We start from the raw sequence: 17,060 nt of genomic DNA on the forward strand, positions 1-17,060 counted from the left end.
TGGCTCTTTGCCCTCCGGCTGGAGGACAAATGTTGGAGTGGGTGAAGGAGGGCAGAGGGAGCATGGGGATGGAGACCATCCCTGCTGTGAGTCACCAGCATGGGGGTGATGGGCACGAGCTGCTCTTGCTGCTCCGGCTGGGGCTGGGCTGGTTTCTCACAGCATCGGCTTGGCAGGTAGATTGTGTGTGGGGAGGAAAACAGCTTAAATCCATCACCTCTGACCTGCAGAGCACAGCTCTCCAGGCACGTCTTGCTGGATGTCGGACGGAGCAGAGAAGGAAACAGCTTATGGTAATTTCTGCGATGACTTTCCAATGTTTTTTTCCTTGGTGAACTGTCTGCAATCACTTACAGCGTTCCTGAAGGGATTAATTACTCGCTGGAGCTCATTGTGTGCAGTTCACATTCAGAGCTGTTGGATGCGATGCCTTGGCTTGGAGCGAGCGAGGTGGGGGGGGTCACATGGCGTTCCTTTTCCCATCCTTTCCCCCCTGCTCTGGTCTATCTCAGGCTCCTGGTGGGAGTGCTCCCCATTGTCGGCCCGGTGACCGCTCGCTCTGTGCATGACCGCAGCCACGGCCCTGCTCCACGCTGCTGCGTAGCCAGAAGAAGACAAATCACTTCCTTGTTGGAACGACTTTTGGCTGATGCTTCCCTCCAGGCTGTATAGCATTGGCTCCGCTCTTCCCGCAGCGGTCGCGGCTCTGGGCTGTGCAGCCTCAGTGCTTGGACAGGCCCCCAGAACAAATGTGGGGAGAAGAGCTCAGAGCACATCGCAGCGCTGCTTCCTATGGCTCATCCGGCGCAGGCGGGATGGGCTTTAGTGGGGATAAATCTCAGCCGGGCACATCCCTGGGAGGATGCTGCCTGTGGGACAGGCACTCTGGGGAGGGCATTCATGGTCTGCAGCTCGGTGGGGGGATCCCAAACTGGCCAAGCTGAGTGTGCAACTCCTGCTCCAGGTGCTTGAGGGGTTCCGGGGGTCTGGAGTGAGCCGGTGTGCAGGGGCTTGCGGCCACCGTCACCCCATGTCCCTCAGCCCTTGGCGGGTGCATGGGAGCTGGTACACGATGGAGAGTCTGGAGGCTCCACGGAAATCCCTTCCGTGGGTGCTGATGCCTTTTCCAGAGCGTTTTCCACTGTGCCCATCCCTGCAGTAAAACCTGAGCTCACAGGGTCCAGGTTCTGTGCACTGAATCCTGAGGAGTCCCTGCACTCGCTGTAACGTGCGTGATGGATTTGGGGTGAGGAGCACTCCTCCTCCCTGCTGTCCCCCAGCCCCATGGGGTGCCTGGGCAGGGCTGCTGTGAGCTTTGGCGTCTTGGGGAGGAGAGTGGTGGCCCCATGGAGGTGGCACAGAGCTTTCTGGTGCTCAGCATCCCCTTCCCTCCTGCGGCACACCCAGGTTTCCCAAAGGACACGGGGTCTTCCTTCTCTGCAAACCACCTTTAGTGGGGAAAACGTGACTGCGGCTCAAGAAAACCCTTTCCCATTGGTGGGTCCCACCGAGGGATGCAGGGGGGCCTGGGGGGCGAGTGCAGGATGTCAGGGTGTCACCCCCCCTGCCACGCACTGTGCTCTGCTTTGTCTTTGGGAGAGCGGGTTTGCCTTGGGGTGAGCATCCCTAAATCTGTGCTGTGCCCTGCCTGGAGTTGCTATTGCAGATGCTGCCGCCGTGGTCCAGGGGTGGCTCTTGCCCCTGTGCCCACTTGGAGCAGCATCCCCGGGCTCTCCAGTGCTGGGGACTGCGGGTAGGGGGGACACCCTGATCCCGGAGGGATCCCGGTGCCACTGTGAATGTGGCACCTGCCCCTCCTGCAGGTCCCGGGCAGGAGATTCCACAATGGGCATTGAGCAAAGCCCTGGTAACCTTCAGGGCAGAGCGTGAAGGGCTGATTAGAGGGTGTGTGGGGAAAGGCACTGGGGTCCCGTGCAGGCACTTCCCTTCCCATTGCCAGGGCTTTCCATGGTAATGGCTCCCATTTTCTCCGTTGTTAGGACGTCACTCACGCACGGCTCAAACGACATCTGTCAAAGCATGTGTCCCGTCCCCCCCCCCCCGCCCCGTCCTTGCTGCTCCTGGGGAAGAGGGAGCCGTTGGCCCCGTAATGAGCCTGACATCAATTAATCATCAGCCTTAAAAATTAGCATCGTGGCAGCGTACGATGGAGGGAGATGATTCCCCAGATGGAAGCAAAAATAGCCTCGGAGCCTTCCCTCCTCCCGCGGGAGCTGGCAACAATAGATCCACTAACGAGGAGCCTGGAGCTGGTTGGAGCTGGGGCAGCCCGAGGTGCTCTGCCTCCTGGCTCATCGCGGGGTGCTTTTGGGTACCACCTCGTGCGATGGCTCCTGAGCATCCCTGGGGTCTGGTCCTGGTTGTGGCCAGACCCTTGTGGGCTTTGCAGAGAGCCCAGGGTGAGCTCACAGCGCTGAGCCCCTTCCCGCAGCTGAGCCCCGAGGGTCTCATTCTTCTGGAGTGGAGGATGCTCATCCCTGGGTGCTGCTGCTGGTCCTTGAGGACATGTCCTGCTCTGGGCAGGCTGCCCGTTGCTCCTGTCCAGGGTGGCAGCTTGGTGGGAGCCTCGGCAGCCCCTCAGGAGCTGGGGACCTGTCCAGGAGGTGACTTGGGCACCTTCCCCAGGGGTTCACCATGGCCTGGTCCTTGTGCCGCTGCCGTGCTGGGGTTTTCCATGCTCGGGGAGAGCTGTGACCTGAGCGAGCAGCTCTGCTGCCTGCAGCCTCCTGCAGCTTTGGTTTCCCACCCTGTTCCTGGTCAAGGGGCAGAGCCCCCGGTGCTGGCTGTGCTTTGGGTCCATCCTGATGGCTCCAAGAAGCAGCTCTGCCGGCTGCGGCTGGCAGCGGAGCCAGGGAGGACATTTTGCGTTCCTGCTCGAGGCACATGAGGGCTCTCTGGTGATGGACAGGCAGACCAAGTGTCTACCAGAGCCCAGCTGAGGCCGGGGAGAATTGTGTTTGCAACGCATTGCTCTGCACAAAGCTCACAGTCACAAGGCAAGGGGGACAAAAGGCTCCCTGTTCGCTCCGTCCCAGTGGGTGCAATTCCAACAGTTAAAAAGCAAATGTGAGTTGTTTGTCTCTGGGAATATAAAGCTTCCCCAAGCGTGGCTCTATTCTGGCTGGGAATGGGGAGTTTGGCTCCGCTAATGACTCTGTTCTCCCTGCAGAACGGAGCCAGGTTGAGCCAAGAGCTGCCCTGACAGGCCCTTCCTGGCCGGCCCTGGTACGGGGACATGCAGTGGGGAGGGGACGTGCTCCTGAGTCTGAAAATCACCCTTTGAGCCAGGCCTGGGTGCTTGGTGGGGAGCAGCAGGGAGGGACGAGCACAGGGACTGTGGTACCCAGGGGTGCTGCCACCCGCGAGCATCCTCCCAGTGCCCAGGGTCTTCTCCCAAGGCATCCTCCTCAGTAACAGGGAGCCCCAGGTGGGGCGAGCCGGCTCCCTTGATCAGATCTGCAGGTTTGGGGCATCCGACTGCGAGTCCAAGGGTGCCATTGCGGACCAGGGAGCTCTTGGATCGTGTCTCCCCATACCCAAGCTTGGGCGGCCGCACTGCTCATGGACAGCCACGGTGCCGGTTTCCACCCAGGGCCTTATTCCCAAGCCCACTGGAGAAGGAAGGGGAGGGTGCCCATGGCTGGAGGTGCCGTGGTGCTGGGGCTGTGCCTGGTCCTGCGCAGCCCTGTTGTGTGTTGTGAATCCGTGACAGGACCCTGGGATGAGCATGGGTCTGGGGGGGAAGGACTGGGAACTGCGCTCTGCAGCTGGGCCATGGACACAGCCACACCGGGTACATGGAGCATCCTCAGCAGTAATCAGTCATGGAATGGTTGGGGTTGGAAGGGACCGACGTCCATCACGCTCTGGGATCCCTGCAGGGGTCCTGCAGACCCTGGCAGAAGCGGGTGCAGGATTCCCCTTGTGCCCACATCCCTTCGTCCACCAGCACAGCCCGGAGTGGGGGCTGGCGATGTCGCCAGATGTAGGGCACATCTGGAGGGCACCGAAGCAGTTAAGTGAAGGGCTGGTTTGTGCTATAGAAACCCGCAGTTCCTTCCTTTGATCCTCTGAATCAGCCCATTGCCTCGGCCGTATAAAGCCCCATTTATCTCTGCTCTTCCCAGCAAGTTCGAAGGCGGTTGCGGCTCAGCAGCGAGCGAGCCGGGCTTTCTCTTCCGCTGAAGCAGAATCAGGTGAAATCTCTATGGCAACCAGCAGATGACAGCGGGTCTTGTTGCCTTGGAAATGAGGCAAGGAGGATAAAAAACCCACCCAAAAAGAGCCATCTGGAATTCTGAATTTCCACAATGTCCAACCTGCGCCTGGTGACGCGTGGGGAGGGTGAACCCGCTGCCACCGCCTGCTCCGGGGCCTCCGAGCTGCTCCTTCTGCCTCGCCGCGGGGCTGTGTTGGGTTTTGGGGGGGGTTTTATTGCTCTCCCCCCCCGCCACTTTCTGGCTTCTGTTGGGTGTTTTTAGCACGGGGTCTGCAGTTTCAGAGCCTGTTGGTGGCTGCGTTAAAGGTGGGCATTGGGGTGCACCCCTCATAATGCAGAGCCCCGAGGGGAAACTGAGGCACGGAGCGCAGCGTGAGCAGCCTGGCCCCGCTCTGCAGGGCGCCGGCATAGGACAGCCCCCACGTGCAGTGAGCGTTGGCGATGCCGACGCCATGGGGCTGTTAACCAGGGTGTTGGTGTCACCGTGCTCCGTGTGTGTGCTGGTGTGTAGAGGTCAGATCCTTGGGCACAGATCCAGCCTGAGGATCTGAGCTCCCTCCTTCCCAAGGGGCACAGGTTGTTCCTCCAGGTTATTCAGGAGACCTGCAGTGGGACCAGGGGTGTTGGGATGCTCCCAGCTCTGCCAGCACTTTGCAGGACCAGCGTTGGAGGCAGCTGTGGTCCAGGGATGTGCAGGGTCTGTCCGGCGCAGGGATTTTGGGCTCTCCCGGCTCAGCACAGAGGAGCAGGGGGTGTCATGGAGGTGGGATGCCGGGGACATGGAGCAGCTCGAGGCTCCTGCTGCTGAAAGGGGAGCTGGGATCTGGATGTGCAGGTGGGGTGGTTTGAGGCCAAGCGCAGCATCCATTGAGAGAATAACCCTCAAATGGGCTGGAGGCCCGGTCTGGATCTCTCCGCTTGGAAACGTGTGTATGGGAGAGACCCAATTAAGTGGATTTATGGCTGCTTTAGCCTGAGAAAGTCTGAATCCCTTTTAAAGGCTTGGCTGGCTGGAGCCAGAGCAGATCCAGGCTCCAGGTCCCTCCGCCCCCCCTTGTCACCAGCAGCCATCGCCCCACAGGTGCTGATTCAGCACAAGTCCCTGCCTGTCACCACTGCTCATCCTCTCTGCTCTCACCCCGCAGTGGGGAGCTGCTGTCCCCATGGAGGTTGTGGGGCTGTCCCTGCTGGGGATGGCTGCGGTGATGGGGACAGCGGGTGCAGGCAGGGAGGGAGCTTCCTTCCTGCTGCAGCCACCTTTGGAGCCTCCTGCAGAGCCCTGTTCCAGAAGGGTCCAGCAGTGAAACCTGGGGCCACGGGGGAGCCCCTCTTCTCCCCTCGCTGTGTTCCACAGGGGTTGATGCTCCTCGGGAGGGGGTGGACCGTGAACCCCATCGCCTGCCCCAGCTCCTGCTGCTTGGTCTCCTCAGCTGAAAGCCTGGGAGCAGTTAACACCCGAGTGCTAATGAACCTGCTGCCTTCTGATGGTGTGGGGCAGGTTTGCAGGAAGGGGTGAAATGAGTGAGCTCCCGCTGAGCTGGGAGGATGTGCTCTGCCCATGGGGCATCTCTGGAGGGAGAGAGGTGGTTTGGGGGGGGGGGGGTCCTGGTGCATTGCTTGGAGCACACAGGGCTTGCAAGGATGGGGATGGGCTGGAAAACAAGGCCAGTGGTGGAAGGAAACACAGTGGGTCGGGCAGGCACCCTGCAGAGCCCCATCGCTGCTCCTTGTTTAGCCCGTGTGGAGGCTGCTGGGAGGAAAGGGGAGTTAATGAAACCACAAAGAGAAGGACTGCAGGTCGTGACCATCCCCCTGCCCGACCATCGGGGCGCGTGGATCCGAGCTGGGGGGACGGAATGCCGGATAAAGCCGTTTCACTCCATATGGAAAGACTCTGCCGGTAACCGCAGGGCAGGCGCAGAGTGCAGCTGGGAACCTGCAGGGCTCAGTGGGGCTGAGCCAGGCTCGGGGGTCTCACATCAACCCGGAGCAGAGGGGATGTGCAGGGGCTGAGGGCTCTGGTGTGGGGAGCGTGCGTCTGCAGGGGGCTTCTGGAGCTGGAGGCATCCCATGGCCTGCGGGGATGGTTTTTATGGTGCTTTATTGGTGCGTTTCAATGTGCTGGAAGGGATTGAGCAACAGTTAAAAACGTGTCACGGCTTGGGAGGAAATTCATTGCAGCTACTGTGCGATGGGGGCCCGATTCCCGGCCTCGGGACCGCCACGGGGCCTCTCACAGCACGTTCCTGGGTGCTGTTCAAACCCTTTCCTGGGTCACCAGGAGTCTGCTGGATCGAAATGGGACCGGTTGGGGGGGGCAGGAGCACCCGAGTGCTCGTGCCACGCGTGTGAACGTGGGCACGGACGTGTCGGGGCTGGCATCGCCGTCCTCGTGCCTGCATGCGGTCATGCAGGGGCACGGGCGTGTGCATGCACACCCCCCCCTTCTGCAGGGCTTTGCCACCGTGTGGCCTGCACATGAGCTGTGCATGGTGCAGAGGCGCTTGGGCAGCGCGCACACACACACACACACATGGGCATACACACACACATGGGCATACACACACACACATGGACATACACAAATACACACATACACATGGACATACACACACACATGGGCATACACACACACACGTGGGCATACACACACACATGGACATACACACACACACATGGACATACACACACACACACATGGACATACACACACACATGGACATACACACACACGTGGGCATACACACACACATGGGCATACACACACACATGGACATACACACATGGGCATACACACACATACACATGGACATACACAAATACACACATACACATGGACATACACACACACATGGGCATAACCAAACACACACATGCACATACACACACGCACGGGCATATACATGCACATACACAAACACACACATACACATGCACATACGCATACACTTGCACACACACACATGCACATACACATGCACATGCACACACACATGCACATGCACATATGCACATGCACATAGACACGCACATGCACATACACATACACACATGCACACACACATACACATACACGCACACATGCACATGCACACACACATGCATATGCACATGCACATAGACATGCACATACACATACATATACAAAGGCACACGCACATGCACATGCACATACACATACACATGCATATACACACACACATACACATACACATGCACATACATACACACATACACACGTGCATACACATGCACATGCACATAGACATGCACGTACACATACATATACAAAGGCACACGCACATGCACATACACATACACACACACACGTGGTTTCAGTGCAAGGCACATGGGGCACACATGTCCCGTGGCCGCGGCTCTGCCTGGCCCCAGCGGGAGCTGTTGGCCACATGCTCCTTTGAAATGAGCTGTCACGAGGCGTTTGGAGTTGATGATTCCCTTGTTCCTTGACGTCCTTGGCCACGTCGGCAGCGCCCGCGGTGCAGGAGCTCTTGGAGGGGACGGGAAGGGCTGGACGTGGCACAGCCTGGAGCTCCCTGGGCTCCTCCAGCCCTGGCTCTGTGGTGCTTGGCACTGTCAGCCCTGCAGCGCCTGGCCCTGAGCTCTCCTTCCTCCTCCTTGTCTGCCTCCAGCCCCGCATCCCACCCTGCCGATGCTCTTCTGGCGGTGGTACCTGCTGCTTCCCAGTTGTGCCGGGCAGGAGATGGGGTGATGGGCAGCACACGGGTCAGGGATGGGCACGGTGCCTGGTTCCTGTGCCAGCACACACTACCCAACACAGCATCAGGCAATGGGGTGGCAGGGGTTGCCTGTCCCAGTTTCCCCATGTGTGAAGCGGGGCCGTATCCTGTTAACTCATGTTGAAGAGAGCGCTGGGAGCTCAGTTCAGACAGGAGCAGAGCAGGGAGAGCTGCCTGTGACCTCCCTGCGCAGGGCTTGGGGACAGTGTCCTGGGGCTGGAGGAGCGCAGGGCCGGAGCCAGCACCCCCTTCCTTCCGTGACAGCAGGATGGAGGCTGCGGGAGCTGGAGCGGGGATGGAGACACTGCAGGAACTGACCTGGCCAAGGCGCCGTGTCCGCCGGACCCCGGCACGCTCAGGCTGAGCCGGCCCCGCTGCTCCCCGCTCCAGCAGCTGGGAACATCTGGCTGCAGCAAGCTCGCTGAATCGCTGCGGGGAGGAATCCAGCGGCTCCCGCTGCTCCCACACTCCAGCCTCTCCCAGCGGCTCCGGTTTCGGCTCAGCCCCGAGCCCCCACCGGCCCCTTCCTGCACTGGACCCAGCGGTGACCCCAGCGCGGTGGGGACCTGGGCCAGAGGCGGGCGAGCGGCTCCTTTGGATGCTGCTTCTTAGGTCCCCTGGAGGTCCTCGCTGCAGGGGACACCGGTGGGTGTTCTGTTGGCATCCTTGTAGGCCCCCATTGCTTGGGGCACCAGTCTGTGCTCTGTGCCTTTGATTAACTCCTCCTACGTGAAGGTTTAGTAACGAGTTCATGGCTTAACCTCTTGCTAAGCCTTGTTTTGGGAGCTGGACCAGGGTGACCGCATCACTCAGGGTTGGTTGTCCTGGTGTGTGCTGGCTGCGTTGGCTTCCCTGGGGGCTCACCAACCCTCTTACCGTCATCTACAGCGGGCTTTAACCTGCTTGATTTAACCTGTCTCATCGGGCTGTTACCGCTTGTCACTGCTTTCCAGGGCCATGCATAAATCAGGGCCGCTTCACTGGTTTGAGGTGCTTGTGCCCCAGCCGGTGGGTGAGCAGAGCCCGGGGATGGGGCAGCTTCAGGTGTACCTGGTTGTAGCTGTTCCCTGTGTGGCTCCTGGGGCCCCTTTGGTCCCCTCCAGCTTGTCCTTTCTGGACCAGGCATCCCCATCGCAGCGCAGCCCGCTTCGGGTAGCATTTCATGGTGGTGCAGTTCCAGTCTGGTCCCTGCCCTGTCCCCTCCAGTGGGCAGAGCAGGAGCTGGTGCACACAGCACGGGCAGAGGGGCACAGGAGCCATTCACCCCTTGTCTCTCCACAGACCCCGAATCCCAGAGGAAGAGGACGGTGCAGAACGTGCTGGACCTTCGGCAGAACCTGGAGGAGACCATGTCCAGCCTGAGGGGCTCTCAGGTGTCTCACAGGTGAGGCCCCAGTGCCAGACCCCCACCACCCCTTCCCCACAACCAGTGTCCTTCCTGGGGCAGCAGAAGGTGTGGGGCAGGGATGGGGTGGAGCGGCTGTGCCCATAGCCTGGGTGCCTACACATGGGGGCTGGAGAGGTGCCCCCAAATCCGTGGGGTGTTGTGTGTGGGGCTGCAGTAGAGCCCCATCTCTGTCGGAGCTCTGGGCTCAACACAGCCTCATGTGCTGTGGGGCTGTGGGGTGATGCTGAGGGGAGCCCCTGGGCCCCGGGCAGGGGGTGAGGTCTGTTCCCCATGGTCGGGTGTCCCTGTATGGGGTGAAGGTATCATATCCCCTGTGCCTGCCCAGGTTTGGACCACAGGCTCCATCCCCATCTGGGACTTAGTTTCGCTGTGTAAAGGGGATGATGGAGACAGAGCTGAACAAAAGCCCTCCAGCCCATGGGCAGAGGTGGGGTGCCCTGCCCACACCGGGGCTAGCAGCACCCCAGGGGCTGGGCACAGGGTGCCCATCGGCCGCTGAACCCCAACAGAGCACCTACCCCTGTTCAGAGGTCTCTGACACGTGCCTGGGACTGTTCCCCCCTGGTCTCCCACTGGAGCCCAGTGCAGCGTTTCTGCTCTGCTCTGAACGTGCTGGGGGCTGCACCCCAGCTCCAGCATCCTCATCGCGGATGCAGGGTCCGGACCCTGCAGCGTGTGGGGAGGGAGCATCTCCGCATGGCGCAGGCAGGGCTCGGCGGAGCGGCTCTCGGGTGAAAGCCGCGGATGCGCAGAGCATCCTTCTCCCGGTGTCTGTTGCCACCTCGCGGTCTCCTTCGATCCTCATTTCTCTGCTGTAAGGGGCAAAAAGCAGCAGCTGCCCCCAACCCCTTCACCCACCACCCACCGTTACAGACCCCCCCCCGTGTCTCCCCTCCATCAGGTGAAGCAGCTCCCGTGATTTAGCTCTTCTGAACCCAGGAGCTCATCCGGACCTTGCTCGCCCTTGCTGCACTTCCTGAATCTGTTCCAATCTGTTCACAGTGGCATTCCCCAAGCTGGCCATATCCTGGAATTACCCATCACAGCTCTGCCATCCCTTTGCTTGGTGCAGGAGCTGGGCTGCTCACGCTGAGTCAGGGCTACTTTGGGTTCCCTTTGTGTTCACTTCTCATTCCTCTGTGTCAAACCTCACCTGCCGCTTTCTCGCCCCAGCGTTTGGCTTTTGTGCAGATCCCCCATCAGCCCCGGCCTTAGGGAAGTGGGATGAGGATATTAAATTCAGGGGTTTCACTGGGCATCACTGGTGGGTTTTGACTCTTGGCCATCACTTCCTTTTCCTGATGAGTTATGAGAACAGTGTGTGGTGGAGGCTGCAGCCACAGAGAAAAACAACTTTGGATAGGCCAGAGATGCCTGCCCCTGCCTTCTGTCCCTTGTGCAGCTCCTGGATATGTGAGGACCTTCCCTCTTATCCCATGGCAGCTGAGTTTATTTGGAAGCTTAACCTGCCTTTGGTGGGGCTCTCATCCTCACCGCTGGTACCCTGCTCGCAGCATGCTCCCTGCATCCCTCCAGGAGCATCCTTTACCAAAGCTGGGTCAGCTCTTCCCCGGCACGTTGTAATTACACACGTGCCCACTCATTCTGCTCTCGGGAATGCTCCCTGCAAGTGTGTGCGATACAGATGTCAGCCGGCATCACCGGTGTCCCCATAGCTGCTTTGGGCTCTTTCTTTGTTCCTCCCACAAATTATTCCTCAGACTCCTCTTGTTCTCCTCTCTGTATTCCCCCATCCATCGGCTGCGGCTCAGCCTTTGCTGTTTTCTCCTAGGGCACAACTTTGTTCCTTGAAGACATCCCCGTGCTCCTGGCACGAGCTTCCTCAGGGGCTTCCTTTAGTCCTGCCCGAGGTCAATGGCTCACACGTGCTCCGAGCTGCGGGCAGAACATCCTCAAACAGCCTTTGTGCTGCTGCCCAACACGAAACCCTTTGAGTTCTGCTTTAACAGACTTCCGGGGGGGTTTATGTAGTTCCCTGGTTTAGATTCTGCAGCCGGGGTTTGGCTTTTGGTGCTCCCGCAGGAACGTTTAATTGAGGCTGGGGAATAGCTCGCTGATGGTAGCGTTTGGAGCCAAGGGGAAGGCTGTGGGTTCCCAAGTAGCTGCTCCAAGAAGTCACCACTTTTGGTGTCTAAATTTAGTCTCAGCATCACTCCCCCCTGACTTGCTGTGTGCCCAAAATACACCCCGAGGGGTGAGGGAGTAACTGGCTCCCCATTCCTGAAGCACTAGTGGCTCTGGGCAGGCTGGAGAGCAGCTCTGTGGGGCTGGGGAGCCCCATCTCAGGGTGCGCCCCTACCCGGACATGGGGGTTCACTTGCAGGGTTCAGTGTGGGGTGCTGGTGCAGGGATCTGCTCCTGGTTTGCCCCTTGTCATCCTTTCACTCACAGCATCCGCTTCCACATGCCCTGGGATCAGTGTGCCGCCACCCCAGTTTGTCCTGTCCTGGGTCTGGGGTGATAGTGGGGTGCAGATGTTGAAATGCTGGTGGAAAATGGTCGAGGGAGAGCAGCCTGAGCACGGGGGAGCATGACTGGGATTTCCACCTAAGCCAAAATGGTTGTTGGAGAAACTGCTGCTAAAGCATTGCTGTAGACCCACAGACTGGTTTGTGATGGAAGGGACATTAAGGCTCATCCAGTCCCAGCCCCTGCCATGTGCAGGGACACCTTCCATAGAGCAGCTTGCTCCAAGCCCCATCCAACCTGGCCTTGAACACTGCCATTTGTCTTAAGTAATTAACTAAATGGGGATGACAGCACTCACCGGTGTCACTGGACTGCCTGCATCCCTCCTACAAGAGGACGCAGAGGATGCAGAAGAGCTCCATCCATCAGAGCACCTTTATTCTTTAAATACCCTTTACCCTGTGGTGCACCTCATCATAGAACCATAGAATGATGGAATGGTTTGGGTTGGAAGGGACCTTAAAGCTCCTCCAGCTCCAACCCCTGCCGTGTGCATGGACCCCTTCCACTGGAGCAGCTTGCTCCAAGCCCCTGTGTCCAACCTGGCCTTGAGCACTGCCAGGGATGGGGCAGCCACAGCTTCTCTGGGCACCCTGTTATTAGATGGAGGGGGTCCAGGACAGTGTCCATGCTCCTGCTGGGAGCCTCCAGCCGTGCCCTGCCCTGACCCCCCTGCACCCTTGTAGCTCGCTGGAGATGACCTGCTACGACAGCGACGAGGCCAACGCGCGCAGCGTCTCCAGCCTCTCCAACCGCTCCTCGCCGCTCTCCTGGCGCTATGGGCAGTCGAGCCCACGCCTGCAGGCAGGGGACGCGCCGTCGGTCGGGGGCACGTGCCGCTCCGAGGGCACCCCGGGCTGGTACATGCACGGCGAGCGGGCGCACTACTCGCACACCATGCCCATGCGCAGCCCCAGCAAGCTGAGCCACATCTCCCGCCTGGAGCTGGTCGAGGCACTGGACACCGACGACGTGGAGCTGAAGTCGGGCTACATGAGCGACAGTGACCTGATGGGGAAGACACTGACGGAGGATGAAGACATCACCACGGGGTGAGTGCCTGCGCCAGGGCTCGATTCTCCACCTCCTGGTTGGCTGGCAGTGGGGGCACCAGGCACAGCAAGGATGGATGGATGGATGGATGGATGATGGATGGATGGATGGATGGATGGATGGATGGATGGATGGATGGATGGATGGATGGAGTACATAGATAATGGCCAACCTGGTAGGGTGCATCTTGCCCCTGCCTAAGATCTCATCTCAGTCTCCCGTCTGGCACTGTGGATGGGTGGCACCTCTGGCACTGATGGATGGATGGATGGATGGATGGATGGATGGATGGAGCACATAGATCATGGCCAAGCTGGCAGGGTGGATCTTGCCCCTGCCTAAGATCTCATCTCAGTCTCCCTTCTGGCACTGTGGGTGGGTGCCACAGTGGTGGAGCAGGGTGCTCTGTGAGCAGGGACCCCATGGGGCCAGGGCCATCTCCTGCCAGTTGGGCACAATGCAGCACATCCAGGGTTTGCTGTTTCTTCCCAGGTGTGTCCAGCTGCTGCTGCACTATTGAGGTGCCCCCAGCTCTGGCCAGGGTCCAGGGCTGCAGCGTGCTGGAGGTTTCCTGCTTGAGCACAGGCATTTGAGCTGTCCCAAAGCAGGAGGAGGAGTTCGCTGCTCCAGCCCTCCTGGGGTGGCTGTAGTGATGTCAGCTGGTTGCAGGACAGAGCACAGCCCATGGCTTCACACCCATCCTGGGGGCCAGCACTCCCCAGGCCCAGGGGTGCACTGAGCACACACCATAAGGTGCTTGTGCTGGCCCCTGCGATGCTGCAGCTCGGGGGTGACAGTGTCCATGGCTCCACAAGCATAAAACCCATCCTCCCATGGGCACACGGGGTTACTCTGGGGGTCTGCCCTGTGCTTGTGAACAGGGGTGCCCCGTGCTGGTTCAGCATGGACCCCTCCTGGGGGCTACAACCCATTGCACATCACCACCTTCTGCCCCTGGGCCCTGGGCTGCAGGGTGTGATGGGCACTGGGGTGGCTTTGGGCTGCCCTGTGTGGCCACGTCTGGCTGTGGGGACGAAGGGCTCTGCTGCTCCCTGTCTTCTGCCTTGTCTTGTCTCAGAGCTGCTCGTGCAGGCGGGTAACCTTGGTGTGCCCTTGGCTGCAGAGGCAGTGCTGGGAGGGGAGCGCTGGAGCATCCCTTTGCCTCTGTCACACTGATAGGGCAGAGTGAGGGCAGAGAGCGGGCAGAGTGAGGGCCATGACTGGGCAGAGCGCAGGCAGCGTGCGGGCAGAGCCTGGGCACTGAGTGCAGAGCCAGGGCAGGGGAGCAGGGACATCCCATCCCTTCGTCTCAGAGCTGGCCAGGGCGAGGAGCTGTCTTGTCCAGGAGCACTCATCCAGTGCAGTCCCTCCTTATCCATCCAGCCCTTCACCCAGCACAGCTCCTCATCATCCAGACAGCCCCTCATCCATGCAGCCCCTCATCCAGCACATCCCTTTATCCAGCACATCCTCTCATCCAGCGCATCTCATCCACGCAGCCCCTCATCATCCATCCATCCAGCACATCCTCTCATCCAGCACATCCCCTCCTCCATGCAGCCCCTCATCCATGCAGCCCCTCATCCATCCCCCTCACTGGCTCTGACCTAGAAAGCAGATTCCGCCCCAGGCCCCATCTCCCGGTGCCGCTAATGCACCGGGCAGGAGCCGGGTGCTGCAGATGGGACCATCAGCCCCGAGCCCCGGCCGTGGGGCAGCACATCCCAGCACCGCGTCGGCGCACACCCGGCTTGTGGGGCAGTAGGTCAGAGCCAGCGAGGAGGACACGGTGGCACATCCCCTCGGAGGCTGGGGTCGTGCAATGGGGCCCGGCATCCCCAGAGCTCCCTGGGGAAGCAGCCTGGAAGCAGAGAGGGCCGAGGTAGGTCGAGGTGTGCGGTATCGGGGTGGATTTGGCAGGGGGGTGGTTGGGGTGACCCGAGCTGAGCCAGTGGGGGGGGGGTGCATGGTCAGGTGTGGTGGTGAGGGCAGGGAGCAGCTCGGGACAGCCCAGTCCCCAGGAGCACTTCTGTGTCCGTGAATGTTTGGCTTCTGGCTCCTTGCCCCGCTGTGCCCACCTGCCTGCATCCATCGGGATGGCACCCGTGGGTGTCCTCCTCCAGCAGCCTGCTGCTGGCGTTGGTGCTGGAAGGCTCTGGCTTTGCTCTGCCTGTTCAGCAGCAAGACCCATCCTTTGTTCCTGCTGTCACTGCATCCTGCTCGTGCTCCCTGACCCAGCACAGCCCCAGCTGTGGCACTGTGGTGTCTGAAGGGCCTGGTGCAGGCAGCAAGTGCTGCTAAACGGCAGCATTTGCTGGGGTGCTGCTGCTCTCCTGCCCATCCCTGGGGCCTGGGCAGCACCGACCTCTGGGCTGTTCCCCTGGCACTGAAATACCTTTGCTCCCTTCCTTGGCCGCTGTTGACTCTGGTCCCATTCCCCAGGTGCTGCCCCACAAGTGGTGATGCTGCTTGGGATGTCCCCAGGGGGGTCCATCAGGCTCCAGTGCTAGGGGCTCAGCAGGGTCCAAGCACCACCCCGAGGTGCCCCTCATGTTTCCAGCAGTGCAGGGCACAGGGGGGTGAAGGGACCTGCTCTGTGGCCTTGGCTGCACTGCAGCATCCCTCGGTCCAGAGCAGAGCCGCACCGGGGGGGGCAGAGGAGGAGGAGATCACCCTTCTCTGGCTCTGGTGCGCAAGGTGACCTGTGGGGACATGAAACCTCAGCTCAGCCCTGTGCCGCAGGGTGATGCTGTGGGGCTGGCAGCTCCCCAGGGATAAACTGGGGCAGCTCAGGTACCCTGTGGTGGCAGAATCCCATGGGGACACTCAGGCAGGACTCATCCTCCCCCCAGGCAAAGCACAGGGGCAGCTGGGCCAGATCCTGCCATCCCTAAGCACAAAGCCAGGGGAGCAGAGAGGGAGCGAGCGGGGCTGGCTGCTGAGTCAGCACCTTTTCGCTGCGGTGCTGCGGGAGTGCAGATGATCCACGTGTGCTGCAGGGCCTTGAGCATCGCTCCGGAGCTGATCCCTGAGGCTGTGCACGTCCCCTGGGGTGTTCAGGGCCATGGGGAAGCCCTTGTGCAACCCTGTGATTTGGGGACTTGGTTTTTGTTGGGATGGAAAGGGAGGTAGTGTTGCGTCCCATTGCGTCCCATTGCTTCCCATTGCATCCCATTGCGTCCCATTGCATCCTATTGCTTCCCATTGCATCCCATTGCGTCCCATCGCTTCCCATTGCATCCCGCTGCAGTGCCGGCAGCATCCACACCCCCGTGAGGCAGCTGCCTCTGTTCACGGGCAGGAACTGGAGCCTTTGGCATCGGGGCTGTGGAGCGCTGCATGGTTCAGGGGTGGACACGTGTGCCCAGATCACGGCACCGTCCTGTGCCACCATGGTGCTGCTGCCGCCGGGTGCTGGGGACCGCGCTGGAGGAGCTGGGGGCTGCCAAGAGCATTCCTGCGGGAGGGATGCTGTGGAGCTGGCTCCGGCTGGCCTGGCTCCAGCATCCTCGCAGCTCCTTGAGCTCTGTGAGCAGCAGATGTTTGGCTCAGCTCCCCGCGGGCGCCAGGGGAGCGGCCGCCCCCTTCTCCTGCTCCGAGCAGGATTGGCGCTGGCGCTCGGCTGCGGCCGGTCCAGCCTGACCCCTCGCTGCCGCCCCGGCCCGCCCGTGAGCTCATTCCTCAGCGGGGACATCCCGTGGGGCACGGCCGTGGCCCTGCACGTGTCCTGCCGTGTGCGCGGGGGCCCTGGCCTTGAGGGGGGGCAGGAGGGATGTGGGGCTGCACTGCACCACATGGTAGGGCTCCTGCTGGGGACAGGGGATGGACCCAGGAAGGGGCCCCATAACCCTGCTGGGCACTGCTGCTGTTAAACCTTGGAAGGCTTTGGGTTGAAGGGAACTTAAAGCTCATCCAGCTCCAAGCCCTGCCATGGGGAGGGACCCCTTCCATAGAGCAGGGTGCTCCAAGCCCCTGTGCCCAGCCTGGCCTCGAAGGGTTGAAGGGCCCTTCCTCTGTGCTGCTTCTTCCTTTGGGGTTTGGCTGGAGGTGCCCAGCGCTGACCCCCACCTCTGGCAAGAGCCACATGGGGAGCGTTTGGGAAGGGGAT

General features: G+C 60.7%; 1 protein-coding gene across 5 annotated transcripts in view; it reads left to right on the top strand.

Moving 5' to 3' along the window:
* Positions 1–17,060, top strand: part of NAV1 (neuron navigator 1) — a 59,201-nt gene that overhangs the window by 22,579 nt on the left and 19,562 nt on the right. For all 5 annotated transcript variants that reach the window (XM_065698219.1, XM_065698221.1, XM_065698217.1 and 2 more), the window contains exons 5-6: positions 9,283–9,385; positions 12,586–12,951. In XM_065698219.1, coding sequence (XP_065554291.1) covers positions 9,283–9,385; positions 12,586–12,951 — 469 coding nt within the window. The remainder of the gene's footprint in view (positions 1–9,282; positions 9,386–12,585; positions 12,952–17,060) is intronic.

The sequence above is a fragment of the Lathamus discolor genome, chromosome 19 (genome assembly GCF_037157495.1).
Source record: "Lathamus discolor isolate bLatDis1 chromosome 19, bLatDis1.hap1, whole genome shotgun sequence".
NCBI classification, from domain to species: Eukaryota; Metazoa; Chordata; class Aves; order Psittaciformes; family Psittacidae; genus Lathamus; species Lathamus discolor.